Source organism: Scyliorhinus torazame, chromosome 16 (genome assembly GCF_047496885.1).
Source record: "Scyliorhinus torazame isolate Kashiwa2021f chromosome 16, sScyTor2.1, whole genome shotgun sequence".
In the NCBI taxonomy this organism is placed as follows: domain Eukaryota; kingdom Metazoa; phylum Chordata; class Chondrichthyes; order Carcharhiniformes; family Scyliorhinidae; genus Scyliorhinus; species Scyliorhinus torazame.
The window spans coordinates 4010286-4022374 of record NC_092722.1 but is presented as its reverse complement, the minus strand read 5'-3'; the positions used below and the strand labels follow the sequence as shown (position 1 = coordinate 4022374).

At 47.9% G+C, this 12089-nt stretch overlaps 1 protein-coding gene across 1 annotated transcript in view; it reads left to right on the top strand.

The window, feature by feature from the left end:
* The window catches only part of LOC140392331 (coiled-coil domain-containing protein 27-like), a 74713-nt gene extending 67887 nt beyond the window's left edge, over positions 1–6826 (top strand). The window contains exon 12 of the mRNA XM_072477642.1: positions 6587–6826. Coding sequence (XP_072333743.1) covers positions 6587–6706 — 120 coding nt within the window. The 3' untranslated portion in view covers positions 6707–6826. The remainder of the gene's footprint in view (positions 1–6586) is intronic.
* Positions 6827–12089: the final 5263 nt, after the last annotated feature.

The window sequence follows — 12089 nt, the reverse complement described above, 5'->3', positions numbered from 1 at the left end:
CAGGCCCTTCGGCCCTCCCAGCCTGCGCCGATCCAGATCCTTTATCTAAATCTGTCACCTATTTTCCAAGGATCTACTTCCCTCTGTTCCCCGCCCGTTCATATATCTGTCTAGATGCCTCTTAAATGATGCTATCGTGCCCGCCTCTACCACCTCCGCTGGCAAAGCGTTCCAGGCACCCACCACCCTCTGCATAAAAAACCTTCCAAGTACATCTCCCTTAAACTTTCTCCCCCTCACCTTGAAATCGTGACCCCTTGTAATTGACACCCCACTCTTGGAAAAAGCTTGTTGCTATCCACCCTGTCCATACCTCTCATAATTTTGTAGACCTCAATCAGGTCCCCCCTCAACCTCCGTCTTTCCAATGAAAACAATCCTAATCTACTCAACCTTTCTTCATAGCTAGCACCTTCCATACCAGGCAACATCCTGGTGAACCTCCTCTGCACCCTCTCTAAAGCATCCACATCCTTCTGGTAATGTGGTGACCAGAACTGCATGCAGTATTCCAAATGTGGCCTAACCAAAGTCCTATACAACTGTAACATGACCTGCCGACTCTTGTCCTCAATACCCCGTTCGATGAAGGCAAGCATGCTGTATGCCTTCTTGACCACTCTATCGACCTGCGTTGCCACCTTCAGGGTACAATAGACCTGAACTCCCAGATCTCTCTGTACATTAATTTTCCCCAGGACTCTTCCATTCACAATATAGTCCGCTCTTGAATTAGATCTTCCAAAATGCATCACCTCGCATTTGCCTGGATTGAACTCCAGCTGCCATTTCTCTGCCCAACTCTCCAATTTTTTTTTTGCTGTATTCTCTGACAGTCCTCCTCGCTATCTGCAACTCCACCAATCTTAGTATCATCTGTAAACTTGCTAATCAGACAACCTATACCTTCGTCCAGATCATTTATGTATATCACAAACAACAGTGGTCCGAGCACGGATCCCTGTGGAACACCACTAGTCACCTTTCTCCATTTTGAGACACTCCCTTCCACCACTACTCTCTGTCTCCTGTTGCCCAGCCAGTTCTTTATCCATCTAGCTAGTACACCCTGAACCCCATACGACTTCACTTTTTCCATCAACCTGCCATGGGAAACTTTATCAAACGCCTTACTGAAGTCCATGTATATGACATCTACAGCCCTACCCATATCAATTAACTTTGTCACTTCCTCAAAGAATTCTATTAGGTTTGTAAGACATGACCTTCCCTGCACATAACCATGCTGCCTATCACTGATAAGTCTATTTTCTTCCAAATGTGAATAGATCCTATCCCTCAGTATCTTCTCCAACAGTTTGCCTACCACTGACGTCAAGCTCACAGGTCTATAATTCCCTGGATTATCCCTGCTACCCTTCTTAAACAAAGGGACAACATTAACAATTCTCCAGTCCTCCGGGACCTCACCCGTGCTAAAGGTTGCTGCAAAGATATCTGTTAAGACCCCAGCTATCTCTTCCCTCGCTTCCCTCAGTAACCTGGGATAGATCCCATCCGGACCTGGAGACTTGTCCACCTTAATGCCTTTTAGAATACCCAAAATTTCCCCCTTCCTTATGCCGACTTGACCGAGAGTATTTAAACATCCATCCTTAGCCTCAACATCCGTCATGTCCCTCTCCTTGGTGAATACTGATGCAAAGTATTCATTAAGAATCTCACCATTTTCCTCTGTCTCCAAGCATAAATTCCCTCTTTTGTCTTTGAGTGGGCCAATCCTTTCTCTAGTTACCCTCTTGCTCCTGAGATATGAATAAAAGGCTTTGGGATTTTCCTTAACCCTGTTAGCCAAAGATATTTCATGACCCCTTTTAGCCCTCTTTATTGCGCGTTTGAGATTTGTCCTACTTTCCCGATATTCCTCCAAAGCTTCATCAGATTTAAGTCGCCTAGATCTTATGTATGCTTCCTTTTTCATCTTAGCTAGTCTCACGATTCCACCCGTCATCCATGGTTCCCTAATCTTGCCATTTCTATCCCTCATTTTCACAGGGGCATGTCTGTCCTGCACTCTAATCAACCTTTCCTTAAAAGACTCCCACATTTCAAATGTGGATTTACCCTTAAAGAGCTGCTCCCAATCCACATTCCCTAGCTCCTGCCGAATTTTGTTATACTTGGCCTTTCCCCAATTTAGCACTCTTTCTTTAGGACCACTCTCGTCTTTGTCCATGAATATTCTAAAACTTACGGAATTGTGATCGCTATTCCCAAAGTAATCACCGACTGAAACTTTAACCACCTGGCCGGGATCATTCCCCAATACCAGGTCCAGTATGGCCCCTTCCCGAGTTGGACTATTTACATACTGCTCTAAAAAACTCTCCTGGATGCTCCTTACAAATTCTGCTCCATCTACGCCTCCAACACTACATGAGTCCCATTCAATGATGGGGAAGTTAAAATCTCCCATCACGACCACCCTATTGCTACTACATTTTTCTATAATCTGTCTCCATATTTGTACCTCTACTTCACGCTCGCTTTTGGGAGGCCTGTAGTAAAGTCCCAACAATGTTAGTGCACCCTTCCCATTTCTTAGCTCTACCCATATTGCCTCAGTGCTCGAATCCTCCATCGTGCCCTCCTTAATCACAGCTGTGACATCATCTCTGACCAGTAATGCAACTCCTCCACCCCTTTTACCTCCCTCTCTATCCCTCCTGAAGCATCTATACCCTGGGATATTTAGTTGCCAGTCTTGCCCTTCCCTCAACCAAGTCTCCGTAATACCAATAACATCATACTCCCAGGTACTAATCCAAGCCCTAAATTCATCTGCCTTACCTGCTACACTTCTCGCATTGAAACCAATGCACCTCAGACCACCTGTCCCTTTGCGTTTATCATCTCTTCCCTGTCTACTCTTCCCCTTAGTCACATTGAGTTTATTATCTAGTACCTTACTGGCTTTAGTTGCTGCCTCTTTACTGACCTCTAACTTCTTAATCTGGTTCCCATCCCCCTGCCACATTAGTTTAAAACCTCCCCAACAGTGTTAGCAAATGCACCCCCTAGGACATTGGTTCCAGTCCTGCCCAGGTGTAGACCATCCGATTTGTAATGGTCCCACCGCCCCCAGAACCGGTTCCAATGTCCCAAAAATCTGAACCCCTCTCCCTCCTCCACCATCTCTCAAGCCACGTATTCATTCTGACTATTCTTGAATTTCTACTCTGACTGTCACGTGGCACTGGTAGCAATCCTGAGATTACTACCTTTGAGGTCCTACTTTTTAACTTATCTCCTAACTCCCTAAATTCTGATTGTAGGACCTCATCCCGTTTTCTACCTATATCGTAGGTGCCTATATGCACCATGACAACTGGCTGTTCACCCTTCCCTTCAGTATGTCCTGCAGCCGATGTGAGACATCCCTGACCCGTGCACCCGGGAAAAAACATACCATTCGGGAGTCTCGTTTTCGACCACAGAAACGCCTGTCTACTCCCCTTACGATTGAATCCCCTATGACTATAGCCCTGCCAGTCTTTTTCCCGCCCTTCTGTGCAGCAGAGCCAGCCACGGTGCCATGAGCCTGGCTACTACTGCCTTCCCCTGGTGAGTCATCTCCCCCAACAGTATCCAAAACAATATACCTGTTTTGGAGGGAGATGACCGCAGGGGACACCTGCACTGCCTTCCTGCTCTTTCTCTGCCTTTTGGTCACCCATTCCCTGTCTCCCTCACCAATCCTAATCTGCGGTGTGACCAACTCACTGAAAGTGCTATCCACGACCTCCTCAGCATCGCAGATGCTCTAAAGTGAGTCCATCCGCAGCTCCAGAGCCGTCATGCGGTCTAACAGGAGCTGCAGCTGGACACACTTCCCGCACATGAAAGAGTCAGGGGCATCGGCCGTGTCCCTGAACTCCCACATTGAGCACGAGGAGCATAACATGGATCTGGGATCTCCTGCCATTTTTACACTTTACCTTAACTGATTACAAATATAATATCAAATAATGAATAAGTGAAAGGAATAAGGATTTTACTTACCAATCACAATACTTACCAACCCACGAAGAGTTAAATTTCTCCCAGCTACTTACCTTCCCAACAGACCCCTGGCCACTGCTCCCGCCGAAAATCTGAAGCTATAACTTGCGGATAAAAGAATAAGAAAAGAGAGAGCTTACCTGATATTCACTCACCCCCTTAGGTTAGAGGAGGTGGAAGGGTGGGAGACACTACAAGTGTAGTGTCTCGGGTTTAGCAACCGCCCAACTTAAATCGAGGTAAAAATCAAACACTTGAGCATCTACCTGATTCCCAAGCTGCACTCCGGCTCCCTCTCTCTCTCCCGCTCCCAGAAATGAAGGCCGCTGGAACCTGGGGGCAAGTTTAAACACCTACCTGAATCCCAAGCTGCACTCGCTGCACTCCGGCTCCCTCTCTCTCTCCCGCGCCCGGAAATGAAGGCCGCTGGAACCTGGGGGCAAGTTTAAACACCTACCTGAATCCCAAGCTGCACTCGCTGCACTCCGGCTCCCTCTCTCTCTCCCGCTCCCGGAAATGAAGGCCGCTGGAACCTGGGAACAAGTTTAAACACCTACCTGAATCCCAAGCTGCACTCCAGCTCCCTCTCTCTCTCCCGCTCCCGCTCAAGGGGCGATGGTTAGGTTCTCTCTTGTTGGAGATCGTCATTGGCTGGCACTTGTGTGGCGCGAATGTTACTTGCCACTTGTCAGCCCCAAGCCTGAATGTTGTCCGGGTCTTGCTGCATTTGCATGTTGACTATTTTAGTGTCTGAGGAGTCTTGAATGATGCTGGAGATTGTGCAATCATCAGCAAACATTTCCACTTCTGAACTTAGTTGGAAGGAAGGTCATTAATGAAGCAGCTGGGAATGATTGGGCCTCGGACATGACCTTGAGGAACTCCTGCAGTGATGTTTCAGGATGAGATGACTGACCTCCAACAACCACAACCGTCTTCCTTTGTGCCGGGTATGACTCCAACCAGCGGAGAGTTTTCTCCCTGATTCCTATTGGCTCCAGTTTAGCTTGGACTCCTTGGTGCCATTTTCAGCCAAATGCTGCCTTGATGTCAAGGGCAGTCACTCTCACCTCCCCTCTGGCATTCAGCTCTTTTGTCTATGTTTGAACCAAGGCTGTAATGAGGTCAGGAGCTGAGTGACCCTGGCGGAACCCAAACTGAGCGTCCGTGAGCAGGTTATTGTTAATAAGTGTCGCTTGATAGAAGCAACTTGCTGACCACTTCCATCCCTTTACTGATGATGGAGAGTAGACTGATAGGACGATAATTGGCTGGTTAGATTTGTCCTGTTTCTTGTGTACAGGACATACCTGGTCCACATTGGCGGGTAGATGCCAGTGTTGTAGCTGTACTGGAACAGCTTGGCTAGGGGTATGACAAGTTCTGGAGCGCAAGTCTTCAGTACTATTGCCGGGATACTGTCAGGGCCCAGAGCCTTTGCAGTGTCCAGTGCCTTCAGCCGTTTCTTGATTTCATGTAGAATGAATCGTATTGGCTGAAGACTGACATCTGTGATGCTGGGGACCTCCGGAGGAGACTGAGGTGGATCATCCACTCGGCACTTCTGGCTGAAGAGTGTTGCAAATACTTCAGCCTTGTCTTTTGCACAGATGTGCTGGGCTCCTCCATCATTGAGGATGGGGATATTTGTGGAGCTTCCTCCCCCAGTGAGTTGTTTAATTGTCCACCACCATTCACGGCTGGATGTGGCAGGGCTGCAGAGCTTAGATCTGATCCGTTGATTGTGGAATTGCTAAACTCTATCTATTATTTGCTGTTTGGCACACAAGTAGTCCTGTGTTGTAGCTTCACCAGGTTGACACCTCATTTTTCGGGATGCCTGCTCCTGGCATGCTCTCCTGCACTCTTCATTGAACCAGGGTTGATCCCCTAGCTTGGTAATGGTAAAGTGGGGGATATGCTGGGCCAGGAGGTTACAGATTGGGGTTGATACAATTCTGCTGCTGCTGATGGCTCACAGCACCTCATGGGTGCCCAGTCTTGAGTTGCGAGATCGTCTCTGAATCTATCCCATTCAGCACGGTGGTAGTGCCACGATGCTGTTTATCAACCTTTCACTGGGAACAGTTTCTCCTAATTTATTTCACCGGGGCCTTGATGATTTTAAACATCTTTGTCAAATCTCCTGTTTGTCTTTTCTGCTCCCAGAGGACTGTGACTGTGGTGTTCTCGCTGATCACAGAACCACTCTGATAAAAGTTTTCTGTACTCCCACTCGAGTCTATATTGTGGTTGACCTCCAGCTTTAGGTACAGAAACCTCAACATTATAATTATTTGCTTTCACATCTTGGGTTTATGTTTGGGCCAGTTCTGGAATTGTCACATTTTTAGATTGGATATTTTGTCTCTCAGCTTCCACTGATTTTCTAGAGATGTGTGGATTTAATGTAACATTATCAGCATCTAAAATATCCAAAATTGACACATAAAGAACAAAGCCTTGGTTGTGCCTTGTGTTTCAACAGATGTTAAGTAGCTACATTGAAAACCAGAATAACAGGGCTTAAATTATTAATACTTAAACTTGTTTTTTCTTTCAGAAAGTCTTAGAGGACCGCCTCACATTCCATACCATGTTGACCAATTCTGGAATAGCCGTCCCACCTCTCCTTGGAACAGAAAACCCAGACGCACTCCCAAATCATCTCCAGCAGTTTTAACAGGAGCGAACCACCCAGTTCATGTTAAAATAAGGCAAAATGTTTCTGTCAAAGGTCGAAATCCAGTTTGGTACGAACCCTACGACGGGAGAGAAAAAAATAAAGAGGACATGAAATTAAGCTCCAAATGCTTTTTTATTTCCGCAAAAGCACAAGTTTGTGAAAAGTTATTTGAAAATGAAAAGAAATGAAAATCGCTTATTGTCACAAGTAGGCTTCAATGAAGTTACTGTGAAAAGCCCCTAGTCGCCACATTCTGGCGCCTGTTCGGGGAGGCTGTTACGGGAATCGAACCGTGCTGCTGACCTGCCTTGGTTTGCTTTCAAAGCCAGCGATTTAGCCCAGTGCTAAACAGCCCCATTTGACTTACGGTAATGCAGACATAATCGCCATGCAGTGATCAGCAGGTTGGTCACCAATCCATTGATGGATAATTAAATAGCACTGCCATGTTTGGGATATCTTGTCAGGTGTCCCCCGGTGTAACCCCTCCCATTCTGAAGGGTCGTTAGATGGTTCAATGGTCCAGTAATTTTGAACCTCTGTTTGATGACCATAGTGAAAGGTCAGTTATGTTTAACTAGTGGTGCACCGTCAGGAAAAAGTATAAATTCCCTCGCTCTGCCAAGAGCTCCTCGAATGGTTTTCCTTGTCCAAAATACTGAGGCTGTTGGAAACCTGAAATGCAGAGTAGCTGGGACTACTCAGCCGTTCAGGCAACACCGGTGGTGGGAGAAACATGGATAATGTTTCAGGTTGTGTTCTTTGTTAAGAAAACAAAGGTAGTTTCAAGTGGGTTTAATTTGCTGTTTCTGTGTCTGGAAGGGCAAAACCTATACTTATATTCATGCTGGACAAAGATGTTTGTATGTGTGGGGGTTGGTTAAGTTTCAACTGTGCTTTCCTGGAGGGGAGCTTTGCGAGTTTGAGGGGCTTGGAGGAGAAATTTGGGCTGGAAAGGGGAAATGACTTTAGGTACTTACAGATGCGGGACTTTGTATGCAGACAGGTCCCATCCTTCCCACGCCTCCCGCCAATAGGGATCCAGGACAGAATAGTCTCTAGAGGAGAAGGAGGAGAGGGTAGAGTCTCGGATATCTACAAGGTGCTCATGAAGGGGGAAGAGTCCCAGACGGAGGAACTGAAAGTCAAATGGGAGGAGGAGTTTGGTGGGGAGATGGAGGACGGGCTGTGGGCGGAAGCTCTGAGTAGGGTAAACTCAACCGCAACATGTGCCAGGCTCGGCCTGATTTAATTTAAGGACATTCACCGGGCCCACATGACGGTAGCTCGGATGAGCAAATTCTTTGGGGTAGAGAACAAGTGCGCTAGATGCGCGGGAGGACCAGCGAACCATGTTCACATGCTTTAGGCATGCCCTAAGCTTAGGGGGTACTGGGAGGGATTTGCGGGGGCCATGTCCCGGGTGCTGAAAACAAGGGTGGTGATGAGGCAATTATCGGGGTTTCGGAAGACCCAGGAGTCCAGGGGGAGAAAGAGGCAGATGTTCTGGCCTTTGCTTCCCTAATAGCCCGTTGGCGAATACTGCTGGCATGGAGGGACTCAAAACCCCCAAAGACCGAACTATGGCTTTTGGAGATGTCAAGTTTTCTGGGTATGGAAAAAATTAAGTTCGCCTTGAGGGGATCTGTACTGGGGTTCGCCCGAAGGTGGCAACCATTCATTGACTTCTTCGCGGGAGAGTGAATGTCAGCATGGGGTAGGGGGGGGGAAGAGGGGGGGGGGGAGATTAGAGTAGAGTAGGAAGGATAAATAGGCAGGTAGTGTCTATGGGAGAGGAGCGGGCATGTGCAGTATGGTTTGATTGAAGTATTGGTTTTATATTGATGTTTGCACATTTCTGTTATCTGTAACTGTTTACAATGCCAAAAAATACCTCAATAAAATTGTTTGTGAAAAAAAAAGTTTCAACTGTGCTTCTATTGTGCTTAGAGAGGGCTATGGAGTGAAGAATAAATAAATAGGCCAGCAGAGGTATGTGGCAATTGCTTAGCAACCTGAGCCTTGTAGCGTAGAGAAGCTTTTAAGTTTTACTTTTAGCTGAACATGAGGGCAGGTGGAGACAGGATCACAGGGAGTGAACATCTCTCAAATCTGCCAGAAGAAAGACTGGACAGGACGGGAGCTGCAAAGAGGCAGGCTTCCTCAAGTACAAGGTACAGTCCAGATAACCAGGGAATTGGGGCAGTAAAAGTGTTGAAGATGAATTAAGAGAACTGAGACTAAGGTATTGTTTCAGAAGAATTCAAGGAAGGGTAAACAAAGTGTTCTGAGTTAAAGAGGAAATCGCAGTAACTAGATTTACAGCGGGACAGCAGGTAGATGAAACATTCATAGAATCATAGAAGTTTACAGCATGGAAACAGGCCCTTCGGCCCAACCAGTCCATGCCGCCCAGTTTTTTACCATTAAGCATGTGCGGATTCAATGTCATTTTAATACAGTCTGAGAATTGAAGGTTAAAGCAACTGAGAAGTTTGCACAACAGTCAAGGCAAGGAAATCCTAAAAGGATTGGTGCAAAATCCTAGACTAGAATCGCTGTCAGAAGTGGAGTGGAAACTTTGTTTAAATGTGTCATTTGGAAAACCTGGGGCGGGATTCTCCGACCCCCCCCCCGCCGGGTTGGAGAATCGCTGGCGTGAATCCCACCCCCGCCGGTCGCAGAAATCTCCGGCACCGGATATTCGGTGGGGGAGGGAATCGCGCCGCGCTGGTCGGCGAGCCCCCCCTGGCAATTCTCCGACCCGCAATGGGCCAAAGCCCCGCTGCTGGAATGCCTGTCCCGGCGGCAAGGATCAAACCACTTCTCTTACCGGCGGGACTAGGCGGCGCGGGCGGACTCCGGGGTCCTGGGGGGGGGCGTGGGGCGATCTGGCCCCGGGGGGTGCCCCCACGGTGGCCTGGCCCCTGATCGGGGCCCACCGATCCGCAGACGGGCCTGTGCCATGGGGGCACACTTTTCCCTCCGCCTCGGCCACAGTCTTCACCATGGCCGACGCGGAAGAGACACCCCCCCCCCGCGCATGCGCGGGGATGACGTCAGCAGCCGCTGACGCTCCCGCGCATGTGCGGATTCCGCCGCTCGGCAAAGTCCTTTCGGCCCCGGCTGGCGTGGTGCCGGCCTTTCCCGCCGGCCGGTGGCACGCCAACCACTCCGGCATTGGCCTAGCCCCTAAAGGTGAGGGCTTGGCCCCTAAAGGTGGGGAGAAATCCGCACCTTTGGGGCAGCCCCACGCCAGAGTGGTTCCCCGCCACTCCATCCCGCCGGGACCCCCCGCCCCGCCCGGGAGGGGAGAATCCCGCCTCTGGTCTGGATTTTGGAATGCAAATCGTCAAGGGACAGCATCATAATTATGAGGGACTTTGTGTTAATGAGACCATTGTAGATTAAGATGTATTTTATAATCCAGGTTAATCCAAATGCCTGTGTGTGATTGTTAAACGAAGGGGAGTAAAGGAATATTGTATCATAATCCAATTGTCTCATGTTTAATAAATGTTCCCCCGCAGAGGGGGTCTTGATTTGGAGTGGGCTGCTGCATCATCCACAACCTGGCTGAGGCCAATAGGCCCTGACACCTACCAGGGTCACCTGAGGAAGAGGGAGAGGGGGCGACGGAGAAAAGCAGGTAGCCGGCAGCGAGGAATGTGGCTGATCTCACTTTGAGGGTGCATTGTCTCACACATCGCTATCCTTATTTGCTGTTTTCTCCTGTGCAACTGAGTTATCTGCACAAGGTCACTGTTGTTGCCAATTTGTTTTCCCCTTGTAAAAATGGTGGGGGATGGTAGATGTGTGACACTGAGTGATTTAGAAGTTAATAAGTGGCCGCGAAGGGACGGAGGTTGAACACTTTGACCTCCAGTTTACTGGATTTTGCAATGCATTGCAACACAGGCTAACCCGACCAGAAAGCCCCGTGCCACACTTTGACTTTCTTCCCAGCTCCATTTACGCAGCTGACTAACTGAAGAGTGAAGATTTTATTTCTTGTTGCTGCTGTCGGTGGAAGGTGTTCTGGATGATGTAAAAAAAAGTTGTGTTGTGTCTTCCAGCCCCACAGGAGGAACCTGCTTCCAGGCTGCCCCGCAATCTGTAAACTCCTCCAAGATTTCATTGCACGCCCGTCGGGAAGCTGTTGCTCTGGGTACTTCTCTGACTTTCGGCGAACCTGAACATTTGAAGTTTCATCCGTTATCTGCAACATTGTAACTCGGCCAATCTGACCTCACCGCTTTCAAACTTGGAAGCAATTTCCAACACAGAGAACAGTTTCGTTAGCTGGGTGTCTGCCAAATATTGCATTGGGTAAGTTAATCTCTTCACTATTTTAACTTCAAACATCTGATGAAATTTCAATGTCAGGCTTGATTTTGTTCTGAAGTTTAGTAATTTCAACACGATTAAGGGTATGGTTTAAATGGAGAAGCGGACCTTAATCACTCATAGAGAAGGACTTGTGATAAAATGATCTGATTGTCAGACATAGAATTCAATTTGTGACTTGTGTCACACAAGTTAGTTTTATTGTCCACGCCAACACTGTCATATGGGGTTATTTACGTGATATGAACCTATTGGCAAACCATCGGCACTGCTGTTAATTTTTTGTTCACCTACATTATACAAACACTGTGAACCCTACAGAGACTAAACAATAAACTTAAACTTCCTCGCAGCCAGTTTGATGAGTTTGATGCTGCAGAGTTGAGTGCACATTCTTTACCTGAAGTGCGGGCTTCCCTTCAGTTGTATTGGGGAATGTACTCTCTCTCCCTCTCTCTGCGAGGTGCCTGAACCAGGCCATAACCCCCCCCCACAAATCAATTCTTCACTGAACCAGTGATAGAGGCTGCCGCGCTGGTCTTGCTGGGGTTGAGGGACAATAACATTGATTGGAGTTTCTGACATTACAGCAGTTGGAAAGTACTTCATTTACTGCAAAGCACTATGATTGGGAAAGATGCTGTCCCTCTATCCCAAATCCCATAATGTGGAGATGCCGCGTTGGACTGGGGGGGGAGCACAGTAAAAAGTTTTACAACACCAGGTTAAAGTCCAACAGGTTTGTTTCAAATCACTAGCTTTCGGAGCGCTGCACCTGTAAGTTCCAGAAACATACATATAGACTAAGTCACTTGATCATCTTTGAATCTGTCTCTATACATGTTTCTGGAACATACCTCTTCATTTACCTGAGGAAGGAGCAGTGCTCCGAAAGCTAGTGATTCGAAACAAACCTGTTGGACTTTAACCTGGTGTTGTAAGACTTCTTACTGTCCAAATCCCATATACAGAGACTCCCCGGGTCGAATTGGACACTCCCCTACTGTACCCCCCCCCCCCCCCCCCGCCCCGC